The 21,107-nt window shown below is 50.0% G+C and overlaps 1 protein-coding gene across 3 annotated transcripts in view; it reads left to right on the top strand.

Moving 5' to 3' along the window:
- Positions 1-21,107, top strand: part of NISCH (nischarin) — a 62,264-nt gene that overhangs the window by 17,757 nt on the left and 23,400 nt on the right. For 2 of the 3 annotated variants that reach the window (XM_024983241.2, XM_059880088.1), the window contains exons 10-15: positions 390-575; positions 728-856; positions 2,200-2,313; positions 2,578-2,689; positions 6,788-6,912; positions 8,004-8,053. In XM_024983241.2, the coding sequence (XP_024839009.1) occupies positions 390-575; positions 728-856; positions 2,200-2,313; positions 2,578-2,689; positions 6,788-6,912; positions 8,004-8,053 (716 nt within the window). Of the gene's footprint in view, positions 1-389; positions 576-727; positions 857-2,199; positions 2,314-2,577; positions 2,690-3,242; positions 4,312-6,787; positions 6,913-8,003; positions 8,054-21,107 lie in introns of those variants that run through there. The other variant, XM_024983242.2, reaches the window with a different exon arrangement.

The raw sequence follows: 21,107 nt of genomic DNA, 5'->3' as shown, positions 1-21,107 counted from the left end.
GAGCACTTGAAGGGTATCTGGGTGTACCAGAGGTTTGTAAAGGCAGAGCCTGCTGCCATTCCCTTTAGGTCGCAACAATGCAATGAGCATGTGTTGCTGTACTTCCCAAAGTATAAATACACATTGGACATGATAAAGATGATGCCTCCACTGTGAAGATGGACAGCCTTGTTTTCAAACCCTGCCTCTACTCCTACCCTGTGGGCCGTGTTGGCCCTGTAAACCTGTGCAGGGAAGAAGAGTTTCCCTTCTGAAAAAATGTCAGCGGGAACAGAGCCAACCTGCAGAACTAGTCATTGAGGCTGGAAGGCCCGTCCCCCTTCACGTCGGTGCCCGTTGTTTGGACCCTTGGCCTTAACCCCGGGACCCTGTTGTCGCTGCCGCCACAGCACCTGTACAACCTTGTGCACGTGGACCTGTCGTACAACAAGCTCTCCTCCTTGGAAGGGGCTCACACCAAACTGGGCAACATCAAGACCCTGAACCTGGCGGGCAACCTCCTGAGGCATCTGAGTGGCCTGCATAAGCTCTATTCCCTGGTCAACCTGGACCTCAGCGACAACAGAATCGAACAGGTGAGCTGCGCCCCAGAAGGAACACAGGGTTCTGGGGAGGCTGTGCCTCGACGTTGGTCACTTCAGTGAGAACGGGGGGCTTTTGTTGGCCGTTGGCTCGTGTTGTCACGTTGCTGAGTTGTTAGCGAAGGGACTCGGGGGATGCCTTTCAGATGGAAGAGGTCAGAAGCATCGGCAGCCTCCCATGTCTGGAGCACGTGGCTCTGCTGAACAACCCCCTGAGTATCATCCCCGACTATCGGACCAAGGTGCTGGCTCAGTTCGGAGAGCGGGCCTCAGAGGTAAGCTGCTTGGGGAGACTCAGCTGCAGGTGACATCTGCCTGCTTCAGAAGGCCGTCCTGACCCTGAGTGGCCTTTCGGATCAGGGAAGCCCACTGCCTCCATAGGAAAAGGCTCCCTTGCTCCTCTTCTCTTAGGGGTCACAGGCTGCCACGCTTCCTCCGTAGGCTGACCTCATGTCGCCTCCGTCAGAGCATCAGGCCTGGGGGGCTCTCCAGGAACCAACGGGCACAGCCTGAGTGTGGAGGGACTGTCTTCTACTTGTTAAAAAGTAATGTTTACTGTGGGCTTCTCTGGCGGCTCAGCAGTAGAGAACCCGCCTGCCAGTGCTGGAGATGCGGATTCCATCCCTGAGTCGGGACGGTCTCCTGGGGGAGAAAGTGGCAGGCCGCTCCAGTGTTCTTGCCTGGGATAATCCCATGGACAGATTATGAGCTGGCAGGCTCCAGCCCATGACGTTGCAGAATCAGACAGAAATTTAGTGACTAAACAACAAACAATGTTTATTGTAGGCAAGAGTCAAGAATAAGATACTTAATTCCAAGTATCTCATTTCCTGGACGACTTCTGGCCATAAAATCTCATCATAAACCAGATGTGTTTACCCACCTTGGCCAGTGTCACTTAGCCCAGTATCTGCTGTCTGCTGATGGTCACCTGCCCGCCCCACAGGTGCCCTGCAGGTTCCCCTGTCTCCTTGCTTCGAGCAGGCCACGCTCCCACTCCCCCCAGATCCCAGGCCGGAAGACAGCTGGAAGTCTGTCTGCGTCATCCCCCACCCCTCTGTGTGTTTTCCACCCCAGTGCCCCTTTCTCCACACTGTCACCAAGACATCAGCTCCCCTCCCTCGGCCCTTGGGACTTTCCCTCATTTGACCGCTCTGCTGTTCCCCACTGCCTGCCGGCCCGTAGCTCATTCCTGCACTTGCGGGTGGGGTCCCTGCCTTCCTACCTGCTTCCCATGCCTTGACTCTCCCAGCCTAGAAGGCTCTCCCCTTGCTCTTTGCAGATACGAGTTTCATCATGATCGGAGGCTTAGTTCAAGGCACCACCTTCCCCTACTCCCAGCCATCCCAGAGGCCTTCTCAGGGAGCCCTGTGCCCTGCCTTCTCTTTTCCAAGAGGAGCTCCCAGAGCCAGACTAGGCGTTGCGGGGCCTTGCTGGGTCACTCCAGGGAGCTCCCTGGTCGCTTCTATGGGTGGCAGAGATCTCCCTCCTGGAGGCTGAGCCCCTGCAGCCTTGTCTGTCCTCAGGGGGCCTGGCCCACACCTCGGCGGGACCCCGCCATCCTGCTCGCTCCATGCTGCCAGCCCCTGTGCTGATGGCCATTTTCTGAACACCGTAGGTCTGCCTGGACAACACAGTGACCACAGAGAAAGAGTTGGACACAGTGGAAGTGCTAAAAGCAATTCAGAAAGCCAAAGAGGTCAAGTCCAAATTAAGCAACCCTGAGAAGAAGGTGAGTCTTCGTGTGGGAGGTGGAGGAGTGGAGTCCTGGCCCTGCCACCCTGGCCTCCCCCTGGCTGTGTGTCCCTATCCGTTCTCATCTGTGAGATGGGGGTGGCCATCGGACCTGCCTCGTGGGGTTGCTGAGGGTTAGTCGAGGTCCTCCCTGTCCCCAGTGTTTGTTTGCGAGCACCATTAGCTCCTCACGTCTCTGGCTCTGCCCAGTTCTGTTCTGGATCTTTCACCTCTGCCCGGCTGACTCAGCACTCTCCCTCAGGTCAGTGAGGATTCTCGGCTCTCTGCTGCCCCCTGTGTCAGACCCAGCAGCTCCCCACCCAGCGCGGCTCCCACCTCTGCCTCCCTGCCCCAGCCCATCCTCTCCAACCAAGGTAACCGTGTATGTGTGTATGTGTGTGTTTGCCTCCCTGACGGAGCTGCACAGGCCCTGCCCGGGCCCCCAGCTGGGCTGGGGTTGGGGGAGCGGGTTCGGATGCAGGGAGGGTACGGTGCTGTTTGCACACCAGCCCCTCCTGGGGAGGCGCATGGCTGGGGGGTGCCTGGCTTGATTTCTCAGTTTGCTCAGTGAAGACCCCCATTGCTCTGACACCCACATCCAGTTCCTCTAGGGTACTGCGGGGTGTGCTCTTTGAACAGGCTCGGGGCTGCTGGCCCATAAGGACCCCAAGCGCCTGCAGGCAGTGTGGGCAGGCTGGCTGCCTGTTAACGAGAAGCCAGGCCTCCTGGTTACTTCCCTGAGTCAGGTGCCCCCGCCCCGTCCCTGTGTGGGGAGTGTGCCTCATTGCCATGGCCCTGTTGGTGACCCAGCCCCGAACGCTGTGTTGGTGGGGCCGAGATGGGCTGTTGGTGGACCCATGGAAGACCAATCCCTTTCACCCACCCACTGTCTTAGCGTTTTCAAAGGGCTTTCACCTCTGAACCCAGGCATCCTCGGAGATGAGTGAGTGAAGCAGGTCCCATGAGTGTCTGCTGGCCCGGCCCCCACGGAAGAGGGGAGGGTGTGCCGTCCCGAGTGGAGCCGAGGCTCGGGACACACAGGAAAGAACGCCGCCCGCCCGGGCTCCTGGAGTTGGAGAACTTGGTGTGAGGTCTTGGGAAAACAGTTTGACCCTATGTTTCAAGAGCCAGAAAAACGTTCCCACCCCTTGACTTGGTAACCCCGCTGGTGGGGATTTTATCTTAGCGGGTTAAGATAACAGGGAAGGGGGAGGTGAAATGCTCGGCGCAGCGCTGTTTCTGCCAGCAAAACATGGGCCACGGCGGGCGTGAGAGAGAGGGAGGGAGTTTAAGCCGCGGTCCGGAGTGCCCTGCAGCCATTACCGCCGAGAGGGGAAGGTGGGATATGAAGAATGCTGGGTTCAGTCAGAGAGCCTGGGCCGGGCAGCTCACCAAGGTCACAGCTGTGGATGTGAGCCAGAGAGTGGGCGGGGCATGTCGGTGCCAGAGTCGCCATCTGTTTGCGTTAGTAACATTCTTGATTGAGAAGTTCTGGTTTTCTATTTCTTTTTTTTTTTAATGTAAAAGGGGAGGGGGCCTGTATCACTTTGAAGATGCTTCCCTGACCTGTCTCCTGTCAGGAGGGCCAGAGCCCTCCTCCTCAGGCCCGCTCCCTGCCTCCGGCCCTGCGGCCTGCAGGGGGTCTGCGTGGCTAGGCTCTGGGGACCGGGAGGTGCGGCTGGCCCACCCGGCTGGGGGCCCGCCAGTTCTCAGTCTGCCCTTGTCAAGGCAAGGAATCAGTGAGTGTGAGCAGGCGAGTGAGCTGTGGGTGGCAAGGGAGGTGTCTGCCCCCCACAGTTGCAGTTGTGGGGGGCCCCCCTGTGGCGGCGAAGCCTCTGCAGCAGCCAGAACCAGACTCAGTCCCCTTCTTCACCGCCCCGCTCCGGGGACACCATGCAGTGGCTCACTGTAGCCTCCCCTTCCTTTCCCAGTCCTTGTACTGGACATTTAGACGTTGTCTCCAGATCCTCTTATAAATAAAACTGCAGTGGATGTCTCTGTGTGCACATCTCTTTCCTTTTGGTGAGAAACAACAAAGGTTGGGCCCCGTCTAGGCATTCTGATGTCCCCTGTCCCGTCCCCTGAGTGCCCCTTTCTGACCAGTTGTTTGTACAGACCACAGTCCAGGAAGGAAGCAGAAAGACTGTCCCTGTTCACATTTCCTCAGCTCCAAACAGGGTTTGGGAGGGTAGTGACAGGAAAATACTGGTTTTTATTGCTAATGTGGAGGAATCCACAGAAATTTGTGTTCAGCCATGTGCTACTGGACCTTGCCTGTGTGGGCAAGGATTTCTTCTGCAGGGAGCAGCTTTGCTCCCAGCCCGCTTTTGTAGAAGTGGACATACTTGCGAGTAAGCTGTCCCCCACCCCCTACGCCCGGAGGCCCGCCAGGAGGGGACTGTCCAATAAACACAAGGCCTCTGGTCACCTCAGGACCTGCTAGCCCAGCTTGTTGGAGCCATGGAGGGTTGTGGCCACGGGGACTGATGTGGGAAGTGTCGGAGTTGATTCTCCAGCCAGGCCAGGTCCAGGGGCTGAGAGGAGGCTGTAGAGACGTGGTTAGGAGAGCAGGCGCCTGGCCTGGGTGCCCTGAGTTTACATCGCAGCTTCCCTGGCTGTGGTCCCTGAAGCAGCTTGTTGCCTCCAGAAGCTCTGTTTTCTCTACCCTGCTTCATCGACTCTAAGATGCACGCACTCCACCTTCTGCCTCTGAAGCTGAGAGGCAGCTGTCAGTCAGTGCGTCTCCTAGTTGCTGTCAGCCAGCTGGTGTTCGTGATGGAGTTGTGGGAACACCTTCCGCGGACGCCTGCTAAGACCAAGATGGCGCCACATCCACGCATCTTAGATTTGATGAGCTGTGGTAAATAACGGGAGGCGTGCATGAGCTGACGCTGGGAAGCACTTGGCGCTGCTGCTGGTCCATCAGAAGCGGTCAGTAAGGGCTCCCCGCCTGTGTGTTTGTTGGAGGGTTTCCAGGTGACCAGGACAGTCCCCTGAGAAACTTGGAGCCTCTTGGGAAGCTGAGCAGTACCCCCAAGGGAGTTTGGGGCATTTGTGAAAGAGAGGTCTGTCTAGAGCAGAGAGGATTTTGCTCTGGAGGTGTATGTGAGGTGACTCTCAAAGGATGGTAGGATCTGAGCACGTGAGGGAGGAGGGGGTGGGTTCCGGGAGAGAATAGCATGCCTCATGCCTGGCTGTGTGCCTGCCGCCCTTCCTGCCTGTGCACAGCCCCTGCTGCTTTGCTCTGGGTGGGGTGGGTCTGGATTTGGACCATCTGCCTGCCCAGCCATGAGTAGAGGACCTGGGCTGTGCAAGTTGTCCTGACCCCAGGCCGCAACTGAGCTGGACAAGGGTGTGGGGCTCTGAGCTCTCTCTGAGTCATTTTGTTGGGCCGTGGTGACTGGTAGTAGAGCCAGGCGATGGAGGCGAGCCCTGGCCTCCTCGAAATTATGGTGGAATTGGGGGTTGACACCCAGCATTCATCCAACCAGCTGCATTTAGGAGAAAGTTAAAAAACATTTTATCCTCAACCAGTCTAGAAAATGTTTGGAGTGAAATAATGGACCCAGATGAGCTGAATTCATACAACAACCTCAGCAGGCTTTAAAAACGGCCTGAATGAGTCAGAGTGTGCTATCCATTGCCGGTGGCCTTGGGGAGAGTCAGTGGGATGTGTCCTGTGGGAAGCTGGGCCTGGGTTGTCCTTGCCAGCCCCGGAGGAAACCCGAGCCAGCAAGCAGGCCTGGCCTTCTGATGAGGGGTCCGGGACTCCTGGATCCGCAGAGCTTCCCAGGGATGTTGGGTGGCAGGGTGGAGAGGCTTCAGCTCTGTCCCCAGGAAGAGGCTCTAGGAGCAAACGCGTGTAAGACTCCTGGACATTTTGCCAAACTGCTGTCTGAAAGGGCGGGGCAGCTCGCCCTGCAGTGCCTGCCTCCGCCCAGTCAGGCCACACAGCCTGACCTTTGCTGAAGTGAGAGGCAGAACTCTCCCTTCTCGGATGGTTCGGAGGGTGAGCTTGGTCTTGTGTCACGCCCATTGGCTATTCTTTTGTGGAATGTCTATTCGTTCTTTGCAGCCTCCTAGTGGGATTTCTTTCCCCCATTTTTTGTTATCTGTAAGAACATTTTATAGATTAAAGATACAAGCCTTTGACAAATACTGTGAGCACTTTTTTCTCATTTCATTCAAGTTTGTTTTTCTTACAGAAGTTTAGTTTTTATATAGTCACACCTCAAGTTCTTCCTTTGGATTCAGGCTCAGAAATTCCCGTCCTGAGATTAGATGAGCAAGCGTTCGTTCTTCTAGTTATTTTAAGGTTTTGGTTGTAACATTTTCTTCTGTAATCCACTTGCCTGGATTTGGGGGGTCTGATTAGCCCCCAGCCATGCTGTAGCCCGAGGACACAGCCCCATTTGTTGAATGGCTGCTCTCCTGCCCCGCCTGCCCCACCCGCCTGCCCCTGGTCTCTCTAGGAATCATGTTCGTGCAAGAGGATGCCCTGGCCAGCAGCCTCTCATCCACCGACAGTCTGACTCCTGAGGACCGGTCCATTGTGGGAGGATGCTCTGATTCCTTGGAGTCCATCCCTGCGGGACAGGTAACCTCCTCCTCCTCCTCCTCCCCGGGGTTGGTGGTCCTGTGGCCCGCTCTTCTGCCTCCAGCTGTCTACAAATAGGAGGTGGCCGGTCTGGAGTCATGGCGGATGCGGCCAGTGCTTGGGGCACTCTGCTGTGTGGTTCAGGGTCTGTTCGGTTAGCATCTGTGTGTCTGTCTCTCTCTCTGGGCTGATGGGGTTAGGCAGTTTTCTCTCGCTGGGTCCTGGGGGGCGAAGCTAGGTAACCCTTAGTGCCTGTGAACAGACTTCCTGAGGAAAGCAGTTCAAAAGGTCCTGGGGGGGCTTGTTTGTGTTCCAAACCCATCAAGAAGTTTCTCCCCTGCTGTCTGGCACCTCTGGGCCATTTTGCCCATTTCTACCCGTCAGCCTGGTATTCTGGGATACATTGTGACTTTGTTACCTCCTCTGTGGCTGCTGCTGAGGGTCCCTGAGCTAATTCCTGTGTCTCGGGAAGAAAGAGGCCGGCAGGTGTGCGAGGGGCTCGTTTGCTGTGTGTGTGGGGAGTGTGCTTGGTGTCTGAGCCTTCCCAGCCCTGTCTTTGCTCACCAACACAGTCATGCCCTGTCGCACTGGGGCAGTGGGCAGTTCTGCTCTGTCCCAACACTCTCCCTTCACCCAGGGTCACAGTAGGAGGCTCCTGAGCCCTAGGTCTTCTCTGCTGCCCAGAGACCACTGGGAGGCCTTGCCAGGCCCTACACAGCCTCTGCTCACCATGTCCTCTTCTGGCCCAACACCAGATTGGTAGGCAGTCCATGTAGACTCTCTGGTATGGCACAGGGAACATTCAGGTGCCAGACCCAGAGGCACAAGCTGAGCTGCAGAGGGTGAGAGGCTCTGGTCCAGAGGTTGGAAGCATGGACTGGAGTCAGACCCAGGTGGGAACCTCAGCCCTGCTGTGCATTGGCGGGGTAACTGGGTGACTCTCTGTCTCTTGGGGCCCCGCGATCCACCACGAGGTGGAGTGCGGATAGCGAGGCGCTTCCTGCAGGGCCATGAGGGAGGGCTCAGGGCTGGTACCTGGTTCAGGGCGTGGCTGAGCAGCTGGGGGCTGACCCTGTTTCCTTTCCTGGCAGGCACCTTCTGATGATTTAAGGGACGTGCCGGGAGCTGTTGGCGGTGTGAGGTAGGGAAGACACCGTTGGAGAAGACACTCGGGGCCTTCTGTGTGTGCTCAGCGTGGGCTGGTAGTAACCAAGATTGTGTGAAAAATCTGTTCACGGAAGTTGCATAGAATTAGGTCTTCCTTTGAATAAATAAACAGATGAAATGGGCTCTGGTCTGTTCCACAGTTTTAATCCCTAAATTTTGCTTTTCACAAATGTTACCCTGTACTAGGGGTCAGCATATCAAGGCCAGTTTAGTCCATTGCCTGTTTTGTGCAATCTGTGATTTTAAAATGATTGTTCCAGTCTTCTTTTTTAAAAAATTTATATATTTTTAAATGAGACAAAGGTGATTTAATTATAACAGGTACAATTCACAAACAAGATTGACATCTTAACCCATTAGACACCTGACAACAAAGAAAGAAAGATACATAAAGCAAAAATCAAAAGAAGTATAAGGGAAAAGAAAAAAATATATAATCATAGTGAGACATATTAGCATTTCTGTGAGAATACTTTATTAAATGTAGGAAAAATAACAGGAGTGTCTTGAATAATGTCATCAATAATTAAACTGTAATAGATTTGTATTTATATTAATTTATGTTAATCTTATATCCTACATGAATACATATAAAATTTTGTATCTCATACATTGTTATTAGATGTCCATAGGACATTTAAAGAAACTGGCAAAAAGATAAACATTACTAAGTTTCAAAAAGTAGAATTCTTTTTTGTGTGTGATTCAGTTACACAAATACAGACAGACTGTTTCTGAAATTATCTTCCATTATAGGTTATTACAAGATTCTGACTATAGTTTCCTATGCTATACAGTAAACCTTTGTTGCTTGTTCATATCTATTTTTTTTAATAGAAATCTAACATTCTATTCATACTAAGTTAAACAAGTGGAATCAAAATGTTGTAAATTTTTTACTTAGGCAAAAATTCATAAGTCTAAATTCTAAATAGTTTCTAAAATATATATAATGGATTCTTTATGTATAAAAGCTTTTTTTTTTTTTCTAATTTCATTCCTTTTTTATTATTAAACTTTATAATTTATTTTGGAGTTTAGCTGATTATCATTGTGATAGTTTCAGGTGGACAGCCAAGGGACTCAGCCATACATATACATGTATCCATTTTTGCCCAAATTCCCCTCTGATCCAGGCTGCCACATAACATTGAGTTCCCTGTGCTATACAGTAGGACCTTGCTGCTTATCCATTTTAAATTTAGCAGTGTTTACATGTTTATCCCAAACTCTGCAACTATCCCTTCCCCTCTGGCAATTCTCCAAGTTCTCCAAGTCCATGAGTCTGTTTTCCATTTTTCAGATAAGTTCATTTGTATCATTTCTTTTTAGATTCTGCATATAAGGGTTGTCATGTGACATTTCTCTTCGTCTGTCTGACTCATTTCACTCAGTAAGACAATCTCTAGGTCCGTCCATGTCGCTACAGATGCAGTTATTTCATTCTTTTTGGACTTGGTTGACTGTTTCCTTTCTGCTGTTACGGAAATTTTCAGCTATTTTCTCTTCAAATAATTTCTCAGGTGCTTTCTCTCTTCTCCTTCTGGGACCCTTACAGTGCAAATGTCTGTGCGTTTATTGTTGTCCCAGAGGTCTCTTGGGCTGTCTTCGTTCATTTTCATTCTGTTTTTCTGTATTCTGTTCTGCGGCAGTGATTTCCACTATGCTCTCCTTCAGGTTGTTTATCTGTTCGGCCTCAGTTATTCTGCTGTTGAGTCCTTCTAGTGTGTTATTCATCTCTCTGTGTGTGTTCTTTAGTTCTAGGTCTTTGGTAAACATTCCTTGCATCTTCTCATTCTTTGCCTCCATTCTTTTTTCTGGAAGGTTGCCTATCTCCACTTCATGTAGTTGTTTTTCTGGGGTTTTATCTTGTCCCTTCATCTGGGACATAGATTTCTGCTTTTTCAAGCTGATTAACTTTTCTGTAATGCGGTTTTTGTTTTAGCTGCTGTGGGACTATGGTTCTTCTCGCTTCTTCTCTCTGCCCTCTGATGGAGGAGGCTAAGAGGCTTGTGTAAACTTCTGTTGGGAGGGCCTTGTTGTTGTTCAGTCGCTCAGTTGTGTCCAGCTCTTTATGACTTCATGGACTGCAGCATGCCAGGCTTCCCTGTCCTTCACTATGTCCAGAGTTTGCTCAAACTCAGGTCCATTGAGTCAATGATGCCATCCAACCATCTCATCCTCTGTCATCCCCTTCTCCTCCTGCCTTCAGTCTTTCCCAGCATCAGAGTCTTTTCCAATGAGTTGTCTGTTCGCATCAGGTGGCCAAAGTATTGGAGCTTCAGCATCCGTCCTTCCAGTGAATATTCAGGGTTGATTTCCTTTAGGATTGACTGGTTTGATCTCCTTGCAGTCCAAGGGACTCTCTCAAGAGTCTTCTTCAGCACCACAGTTCAAAAACATCAATTGTTCAGTGCTCAGCCTTCTTTATGGTCCAGCTCTCACATTCGTACATGACTGTTGGAAAAGCCATAGCTTTGACTGTACAGACCTCTGTCGGCAAAGTGATGTCTCTGCTTTTTAATATGCTGTCTAGGTTGGTCATAGCTTTCCTTCCAAGGAGCAAGTGTCTTTTAATTTCATGGCTGCAGTCACCATCCACAGTGATTTTGGAGTCCAGGAAAATAAAATGTGTCACTGTTTCCATCGTTTCCCCATCTGTTTGTCATGAATTGGTGAAACTGGATGCCATGATCTTCATTTTTTGAATGTTGAGTTTTAAGCCAGCTTTTTCATGCTCGTCTTTCACCTTCATCAAGAGGGTCTTTAATTCCTCTTCACTTTCTGCGGAAAGGGTGGTGTCATCTGCATATCTGAGGTTATTGATATTTCCCCCAGCAATCTTGATTCCAGCTTGTACTTCATCCAGCCCGGCATTTCATATGATGTACTCTGCATATAAGTTAAATAAACAGGGTGGCAATATACAGCCTTGACGTCCTCCTTTTCGCATTTTGAACCAGTCTGTTGTTCCATGTCTGCTTCTAACTGTTGCTTCTTGACCTACGTACAGATTTCTCAGGGGACAGGTAAGGTGGTCTGATATTCCCATTGCTTTAAAAAATTTCCACAGTTTGTTGTGATCCACATGGTCAAAGACTCTAGCGTAGTCAGTGAACCACAAATAGATGTTTTTTCTGGAATTCTCTTGCTTTTTCTATGATCCAGTGGATGTTGGCAATTTGATCTCTGGTTCATCTGCCTTTTCTAAATCCATCTTGTACATCTGGAAGTTCTCAGTTCATGTACTGTTGAAATTTGGCTTGACGGATTTCGAGGATTACCTTGCTAGCATGTGAAATGAGTGCAATTGTGCAATAATCTGAACTTTCCTTGGCATTGCCCTTCTTTGGAATTGGAATGAAAACTGACCTTGGCCAGTCCTGTGGCCACCGCTGAGTTTTCCAAATTTGCTGGCATATTGAGTGCACTACTTTAACAGCGTCATCTTTTAGGATTTGAAATAGTTCAGCTGGAATTCCATCACCTCCACTAACTTTGTTTGCAGTAACGCTCTCTAAGGCCTACTTGACTTTGCATTCCAGGATGTCTGGCTCTAGGTGAGTGACCACACCATTGTGGTTATCTGGGTCATTAAGACCTCTCTATTGTAGTTCTTTTGTACAGTAAGGTAACTCAGTTATACATACATACACATGCTTTTTCGTGTTGTTTTCCGTTATGGTTATCCCAGGAGATTGGATCTAGTTCCCTGCACTGTACGTTAGGGCTCTGTTGTTCATCCATCCCTTTTTGCCTTAGCTGGGTCTTCGTCGCAGTATGTGGGCTTTCTCTAGTTGCAGCTCTTGGTCTTGTTGCGGAGCATGGGTTCTACTAAATAGTTGAGGCTACAGGTTCTCTAGTTGTTACCAGCTGGTTTAGTTGCCCTGTGTCACATGTGATGTTAGTCCCCAGCCAGGGATCTAACCTTCATTCCCTGTGTTGGAAGGCAGACTCTTAACCACTGGCCCACCAGGGACATTTGTATTGGTTGTACATATCAGAGTTCGCGCCTGCTAACCTGGAACTCCCTGTCCATCTCTTCCCTCCTCCCCTCGCCCTTTGCAGCTAAAAGGCTGCTCTCTGTGTCTGTGAGGCCGTTGTTGGCAGGTCTATTTGTGCCTTTTCCCCCTCCCTGTTTTATTTTCTGTCACTGTCTCTCCACCTGTCTGTCTCTCTATCCCTCTTGCACCCCGCTCCTTTCTATTTCACTCCCTCGATTGATCTCTCTTTCTCTGCCTCTCTTTCTTGCTCTCTTTCTCCCTCCCTCTTTCTTGGTCTTTGTCTCTCTCCTGCTCTGTCTCTCTCTCTGACCCCCACCACCCGCCCCTCTCTGCCTCCCTCCTTCCCTTTTTCTTTTTCTGTCTTGCTCTCTCTCTCCCTCCCTTCCTCCCACACACACACTTTTTCTCTCTGTCTCTTTCCCTACTCTTTCTCCCTTTTTCTCCCCCTCTCTGTCTGTCTTTATCCCTCCCTCTTTCTTTCTCTGTTTCTCTTTGCTTCCTACACTCTCTCTTTGTCCCTCTCTGTCTCTCTTTGTCCCTCCCTCTCTGTCTCTCTCTTTGTCCCTCTCCCTCCCTCTTTCACTGTCTCCCCCTCTGTCTCCTTCCCTCCATCTGTCTTGGTCTCTCCGTGACTCTCTCCCTGTCTCACTCTCTTTCTCTATCTCCCTCTTTTCTCTCGGTCGCGCTCTGTTACACCCTCCCTCCCACTCTCTCTCTCTGTCTCTCTCTCCTTTCCCCTCTCCCACTCTCTCTCTCTGTCTCTCTCCCTTTCTGGTTTTTTGCTCCCTGTCTCTCTCTCCTTTCCCCTCTCCCCTCTCTGTCTAGGTGTCTGTCTCTGTGCACCTCTCCCTGTCTCTCTGCCTCTCTCCTTCTCTCTCTGTCTCTTCTCCTTTCTCTTTCTTGCCCTGTTGTTCAGTTTCTCTTCCTCTTTGTTGTTTCTCCCCCCCCATCCTCTCTCTTGCTCTCTCTCTCCTTCCCTCTTTCTTTCTCTGTCTCTCTCGCCCCATCCCACTCTTTTTCTGTCTGTCTCCCCCCCCCCGCCCCCGGCTTTGTCTCTCTTTCTCCCCTGCCATTCCCTCTTTCTTACTCCTCTCCTCGCTTTTCTCTGTGTGTCCTTTCCTCTTTCTCCCTCTCTCCTTCTCTTTTCTGTCTTCTATGTCTCCTCTCGCTCACTTCTCCCCCTCCTCCATCTCTCTTGCATCTTCGTTTCTCCCCCCACGTCTGTCTGTCCGGTTCTGCTGCTTTTCCTGTCACTCTCCAGCCTTGTCTCTTTCTGCCTCTCTGTCTCTCTCCCTCCCTCTTTGTTTGTCTCTCATGTTTCTCTCCCTGCATCTTTCTTTCTTTCTCACTCCCTATGTCTGTCTTAGTCTCTCCCTGACTCCCTATTCTCTCTCTTTCTGTCTCTCTCTGTGTCACTCTCTAATTCTCCTTCCCTCCCACCCTCTCTCTCAGTCTGTCTCCCTGTCTCTCTCTTTATCTTTCACTTCCTTCCCCCCTCCTGTCTCGCCCTCCAGCCCTACCTCTCTCTCTCTTTCTCCCTTCATTCTCTCTGCCTTCTCTCTTTCTTCCCCCTTGTCTCTTTCTTCCTAGCTCCTTCCCTCCCTCTCTCTGTTTCTCTGTCTCTGTGTGTCTCTCTCCTTGTTTGCCTTTCTTCCTCTCTCTCCCACCTTCCTTCTTTCTTTGTCTCCCATTTTCTTTCTGGTGCTTTCTCTTTGTCTTTCTCTTTTTTCTCCCTCACTCTCTATTTGCCCTATTTTACAGTCTGCATATCAGTGATATCATATGGTATTTGTCTTTCAGACTTACTGCCTTTAGTATGATAATCCCTCACTGCATCCATGTTGGCTTCAGATGGCATTGTTTTGTTCTGTTTTTATGGCTGAGCAGTGCTCCCTTGTGTGTATGTACATCTTTATCCACTCATCTGTCCATGGGAATTTAAGTTGTGTCCGTGTCCTGGCTTCTGTGTATAGCGCTGCTGTGAACATAGGGGTGCGTGTATCTTTCTGAATTAGTTCGTTTATTCATTTACGGCTGCGCTGGGTCTTTGTTGGCGCGGGTGGGCTTTCTCAAGCTGCAGTGAGCGGGCCCCTCTCTAGCTGTGGCGTGGCGGCTTCTCTCGCTGTGGAGCACGGTCTCTAGGGCGCGTGGGCTTCAGCAGTTGCAGTGAGCAGGCTCAGCGGTGGAGGCGCACGGGCTCTAGACTGCGCGGACGTCAGGAGTTGGGAGTCGGGGCTCCGTGTTTGCGCCCGGTGAGCTCCATAGTTGGGCGCACGGGCTTGGTTGCCCTGCAGCATGTGGAATCCTCCCAGACCCGGGATCAAACCCAGGTCCCCTGCACTGGCAGGCAGGTTCTTAACCACTGGGCCACCAGGGACGTCCTCTGTGTGTTTTTGATTTCTTTAGTGATCTCTGGGTTATTTAGTAGCATGTCGATTATCCTCCATGTGTTTTTCTGTTTTTCATAGTTTTTTCCCCCATAATTGATTTCTGACCTCATAGTGCTGTGGTTGGAAAAGATGTTTGATATGATTTCTATTTTCTTAAATATAGTGAGCCTTGATTTGTGACCCCAGATGTGATCTGTCCTGGAGAATGTACCATGTATACTTGAGAAGAAAGTGTATTCTGCCACTTTTGAGTAGAACGTTTTGTCAGTATCAGTTAAGTCTGTCTGGTCTATTGTGTCATTTAAAGATTGTGTTTCCTTATTTATTTTGTGTCTGGATGATCTGTCCATTGGTGTAAGTTGGGTGGTAAATTCCCTTCTATTTCTGTTACTGTCGATTCCCCTTTTATGGCTATTAGCATTTGCCTTATGCGTTGAGGTGCTCCTGTGTTGGGTGAATAAACATTTATAATTGTTATCCCTCCTTGTGAGATTGATCCCTTCATTATGTACTAGCCTTCCTTATCTCTTGTAACAGTCTTTATTTTAAAGTCTATCTTATCTGCTGTGCGTAATGCTTTCCCAGCTTTCTTTTCATTTCCATTTGCATGGAATATATCTTTTTCCATCCCCTCTTTTTCAGTCTGTATGACTGCAAGTCTGAAGTTGGTTTCTTTTGGATAGTACAGGTCTTATTTTCTCATCCATTTTGTCAATCTGTGTCTTGGTGGGAGCGTTTTGTCCATTTTCATTGTAGGTAATTATTGATATGCATGTTTCTATTACCATTTTCTTAATTACTTTGAATTTATTTTTAGTGGGTCCTTTTCTCTCTTTGTGTTTTCAGCCTAGAGAAGTTCTTTAAGCATTTGTCATAAACCCGATTTGGTAGTGCTGAATTCTTTTAGCTTTTGCTTGTCTGAAAGCTTTTTTTTTAACTTTTTTTTTGGCTGCATTCCTCAGTATGTGGAACCTTATTTCCTTGACCAGAGATCGAGCCCATACCCCATGCATTGGAAGCGTGGAGTTTTAACTGCCAGAGAAATCCCTTGCCTGTAAAGCTTTTGATTTCTCCATTGGATCTGAATGATATCCTTGCCAGGTAGCGTAATCTTGGTTGTAGATTTACCCCTTTCATCATTTTAAATACATCTTGCCAGCCTGTCTGGCCTTCAGAATTTCTACTGAAAAATTGGCTAATAACCTTATTGGGGATTCCCTTGTATATTATTTTTTGCTTTTTTTTTAAATTTAATTTTTGTTGGTTTGATTGATATGTGTCTCTGTGTGTATCTTCTCCTATTTATCCTGTATGGGACTGTCTGGACTTGGGTGCCTATTTCCTGTGTTAGAAAAATTTTCAACTATAATCTCTGCAAATATTTTCTCAGACCTTTTCTCTCCTTCCAGGACCCCTGTGATTTGAACGTTGGTGTGTTTAATGTTGTCCCAGAGGTCTCTGAGACTGTCCTCATTTATTTTTATTCTTTTTTCTTTATTCTGCTCCTCAACAGTTCTTTCGATCTTATTTATTCTTCTGCTTTAGTTACTTTGCTATCAGTTCCTTCCGGTGTATCTTTCATTTCAGTTCTTGTGTTTTTCATCACTGTATGCTCTTTAGTTCTTCTAGGTCCTTGTTGTACATTTCTGGTATTTTCTCGACCCGTGCCTCCATTCTCCTCCTGAGATTTAGGCTCATCTTTACTGTCATTACTCTCTGAATTCTTTTTCAGGTATATGCCTGTTTCCTCTTCATTTATTTGGTCTTGTAGGTTTTTGCGTTGCTCCTTCGTCTGTATCATATTTTTTGTCTCTCTCTCTTTTTTTTTGGTGAGTGGGACCGTTTCTGTCTTGCTGGTTGTTTGGCCTGAGACGTCCAACCCTGGAGTTTGCAGGCCATGGGTGGAGCTGGGTCTTGGTGCTGAGAGGAGAACCTCAGGGAGAGCTCACACTGATTAATATTGCCTTGGGTTTGGGGGTCTCTGTTAGTCCAGGGGTTTAGACTCAGTGCTTCCACCGCAGGAGCTCAAGCCTGATCCCTGGCCTGGGAACCATGACCCCACAGGTCACAAAGTGCTGCCCTCCCCTGCCGCCCCCCAAGAAAAGCAACAAAGAAGGAGCAGAGAGTAAAAAGGAATAAAAAATAAAACTAGAAAATATATTAGAAAAAATAAAAAATGCAACAACAACAAAGCTAAACAGAATCACAGTAGCCCCTGTGGGGCTGGCCTTAGGCTCAGGACCTGCACAGCCAGGGGTCCCTGAGGGGTGGAGGTTCAGACTCTGGACCCCAGTAGGCTCCCTGGGTCCTGAGCAGGTTGAGGAGACCCCTGTCATGTAGCCCTCCCATGTCCCTCTCCTGAGAAGCTCTCTCCCCTTCCCTGCTGATCCCTGCACCATGGGTGGGCTCTTCCAAGTGTGGGAGCTTGCTCCCCCAGCCACCCCTCAGGGGTTCCCCCCATCCCGCCTCTGCTTTTCCTCCCTCCCTCCTTCCCCCACCACATCCTACCTGCTTGCATGGAGGCTCCTCTAGTCCCGTAGGTGTCTGGGGTCCCCCGCCGGCACCTGGTTGGTGCCACTGTGTTAGGAGACGTGAATTCCTTGTCCTGTTACTCCACCATCTGTGCCTCGCCTCTGGTTTCCATGTTTGCTCTCAGTACTCCCCAGTCTCCCCCGCCCCGCTCTTTTTTAAACATATGATTTGTGTATTGGCCTGAGCTGAGCCTTCATCGCAGTGTGTGGGCTTGCTCTAATTGCAGCTCTCAGTCTTCTCTTGTGGAGCACGGGCTCCGGAGCGCATGGACTCAGTAGTTGCAGCTCGAAACTCTTGTTGTCACAAGCTGGCTTAGTTACCATGTGCCATGTGGAATGTTAGCTCCCCAACCAGGGGTCTAACCCGCGCCTGCGTTGGAAGGCAGATTCTTAACCATTGGGCCACCATCGCAAATATCAGGGCCTGCCTCTGCTAACCCAGAACTCCAGTCCATCCCTTCCTTCCTCCGCTCCCCCTTGGCAACTGTATCTGTTCTCTCTGTCTGTGAGGCTGTTTCTTAGGCAGGTTCGTTTGTGCCCTGGTTTTTTCCCATCCTTCTTTCATTGTCTGTGTCTCTTGCCCTGTCTCTCTCCCCCCACCTTGCCTGCCTCCCGCCACCCCCCTCACTCACTTGCTCCCTCTTTCTTTCGCTTTCTGTCCCCGCCTGCCCCCTTCTCTCGGGATCTGTCTCTCTGAATCTCTGTCCCCCTCCTCCTTTCAGCCTCTCCCTCTCTCCCACCCTCTCTGTGTGTCTGTCTTCCTCTGTGTCTCTCTTCCGGGCTCTCTCTTGGTCTTTCTCGGTCTCCTGGTCTCTTTCTCTTTCCCTTTATCCTTTTCTCTCTCTCTCCCTTCTTTCTGCCCTGTCTCTCTCCCTCACCCTCTCTGTTTCTCCCTCCCTCTTTCTCTTTGCCTCCTTCCCTCTCTCTCTGCCTCCCCTACTCCCTGGAGTTGGCCCCTCTTTCTTGCTCTGTCTCTTTCTGCCTCCCTGTCACTCTGTTTCTCCCCTAGCCCACCCCCCACCGCCCCCATCACACACACTTTTGGTCTCTCTGCCTGTGTCTCTGTTTCTCTCTGTCTGTCTCTCTTGCTGTCTTTTTCCACCCTCCCTCCCTCTCTCTTTGTCACTCTCCCTCCATCCCTCCCTCTCTCCCTCCCTTAATCTTTCTTCAGCTCTCTGCCTGACCCTGTCTTTCTCTCCCCACCCCCGCCCCCGCTTTTATTTCTGTCTCTCCTTCCGTCCCTCTTTCTCTTACTGCTTTTTTTCCATCCCCTCAGTCTCTCTCTCCCTCCCTCCCTGTCTCTTTCCCTCTCCCTCCCTGGCTCTTGGTCTCTCTGTCTTTCTGCCTCCCTTTTTCTCTCTCTCCCTCTCCCCCACCCCAACACCCTTTTTCTTTCTCTCTCTCGCTGTCTCTGTTACTCTCCCTCCCTCCCTCCCACCTACTTTCTCGGTCCCTCTCTGTCTCCCGCTGTGTGTCTTCTCTCCTTTGCCCCATCCCTTCCTCCCTATCTCCCTCCCTCTTTCAGTCTTTCTCTCTCTCTCCCTCTTTCTCCGTCTCTCCCTCCCTCCATCTGTCTTTCTCCGTGTCTCTGTCTTCCTCCTTGCCTCTCTTGGTCTTTCTCTCTCTTCCTGTATCTCTCTCTCCCTTCTTTCCTATCTCTGTCTTTCCCCTTCTCTCCTTCCCTCCTCTCTCTCCCCCTTTCTCTCTCCTCCTCTCTCTTTTCTTCCTCCCTCTCTCCCCCACCCCTCTCTTTCTCTGTCTCTCTCCCTGTCACCGTGTCTCCCTCCCTCCCACCTACTCCCTTGGTCTCTCCCTGTCTAGTTCCCTCTCTTTCTCAGTCTCCCTCCCTCCCTGTCTCTTGAACTCTGTCTGCATCCCCCTCTGTCTTCCTCCCTTCCTCTTTCTTTCTCTCCCTCTCCTCCCACTCCCCATTCCCTCTTTGTCTGTCTGTTCGTCTCTCTCCCTCCGGCTTAGTCTCTTTCCCTGTCTCTGTTCTCTCTTGCTCTTTTCCCACTCTCCTTTTCTCTCGGTCTCTCTTTTCTCTGTGTATCTGTCTCTCTCTTCCTGTCTCTTTCTCTTTCATCTCTCTCTCTCTGCCTTCACACCTCCTTCCTTCTCTGCCTGTGTCACTCTCGATTTCTCCCTCCCTCCTACTCTCTCTCTCATGCTCTCTCTTTCTCCTTCCTTCCCCTTCTCTCTTTCTCCCTCCCTCCCTCCGTTTCTGCCTCCCTCCTTCTCAAACTCTCTCTCCCTCTCTCCCATCTCCTCCTTCCTTCTTCCCTCTCTTTTTTTCCCCTCTCCTTCCCTCCCCCATGTCTGCCTCCCTCTCTCTCTCTCCCCCTCTCCCTCTTTCTCTACCCCCTCCCCTCTTTTCTTTTCTGTCTCTTGTCTCTCTCTGTCTCCCCTACCTTCTCTCTTGATCTGCCTCTGACTGCGTGTCTTTCTTTGATTTAGGTCATACCTGAATGGCCTGCAGTGGTTTTCCCTACTTTCCGCAATTTGAGCCTCAATTTTGCAGTAAGAAGCCGATGGTCTGAGCCACAGTCCAGGGCTTGTTTTTGCTGACTCGATAGAGCTTCTCCATCTTCAGCTGCAAGAATATAATCAACTTAATTTCTGTATTGATCATCTGTTGATGTCCATGTGTAGAGTCTTCTCTTGTGTTGGTGGAGGAGGATGTTTGCTATGACTAGTGCATCCTCTTGGCAAAACTGTTAGCCTTTGCCCTGCTTTATTTTGTACTTAAAAGCCAAACTTGCCTGTTAACTCCAGCTATCTCTTGACTTCCTATTTTGCATTCCAGTCCCCTGTGCTGAATAGCACTTTTTTTTTTTTTGGTATTAGTTCTAAAAGGTCTTATAGGTCTTCATAGAACTGTTCAGCTTCAGCTTCTTCAGCATTACTGGTTGGATCATAGGCTTGGATTACTGTGATATTGAATGGTTTGCCTTGGAAACAAAGAAAGATCATTCTGCTGTTTTGGAGATTGCTCTCCAGTACTGCATTTTGGATCTTACTGACTATGAGGACTACTCCATTTCTTCAAGGGATTCTTGCCCACGTAGTAGTTCCAATGGTCATCTGAATTAAATTCGCCCACTCCAGTTCACTTTAGTTCACTGATTCCTAACATGTCAACGAGAATCTGCCGGGAATCTGACTTTGAAGGTCAGTGGGATTTGGTTACAGAACTTCCATAGGACTGGGAAAACAGAGACGCTTGGAGGGCACAAACAAAACTTCGTGTGCCCCAGGACCCAGGAGAAAGGAGCAGTGGCCCCACAGCAGACTGAGCCAGACTTGCTTGTGACTGTCCGGGAGTCTCTGGCAGAGGCGTGGGTCGACAGTGGCCTGCCTCTCGGGGTCAGCAGCTATTCTGGGAGGTGTGCTGGTATAAGTCCTTTTGGAGGTCTCCGTTACCCTACAGGGAGAGAGCACAGCTCCACCTATCAACAGGAAATCGGATTAAAGATTTACTGAACATGGCCTTGGCCCAAGACCCAGTTTTCTCCCTTTCCATCAGGAAGCTTGCACAAGCCTCTGCCCATCAGAGGGCAGACAGAATGAAAACCACAATCACAGAAAACTAACCAAAGTGATCACATGGATCACAGCTTTGTGTAACTTAATGAAACCATGAGCCATGCTATGTGGGGCCACCCAAGACAGACAGGTCTTGGTGGAGAGTTCTTACAAAATGTGATCCACTGGAAAAGGGAATGACAAACCGCTTCAGTATTCTTGTCTTGAGAACCCCATGAACAGTTTGCAAAGGCAGAAAGATAGGACACTGAAAGAGAAACTGCCCCCCGACCCCCCAGGTCAGTAGATGTCCAATATGCTACTGGAGAGGAGTGGAGAAATAGCTCCAGAAGGACTGAAGAGGCTGAGCCAAAACAGAAATGACATCCAGTTGTGGATGTGTCTGGTGGCGAAAGTAGTCCGATGCTGTAAAGAACAGTGTTGCATAGGAACCTGGAATGTTAAGTCCATCAATCAAAGTAAATTTGATTGAAAGTGGTCAAACAGGAGATGGCAAGCGTGAACATCGACATTTTAGGAATCAGTGAAATAAAATGGACAGGAATGGACAAATTTAATTC

The sequence above is a fragment of the Bos taurus genome, chromosome 22 (genome assembly GCF_002263795.3).
Source record: "Bos taurus isolate L1 Dominette 01449 registration number 42190680 breed Hereford chromosome 22, ARS-UCD2.0, whole genome shotgun sequence".
Lineage (NCBI taxonomy): Eukaryota > Metazoa > Chordata > Mammalia > Artiodactyla > Bovidae > Bos > Bos taurus.
This window is presented reverse-complemented; position numbering and strand designations above follow the sequence as displayed.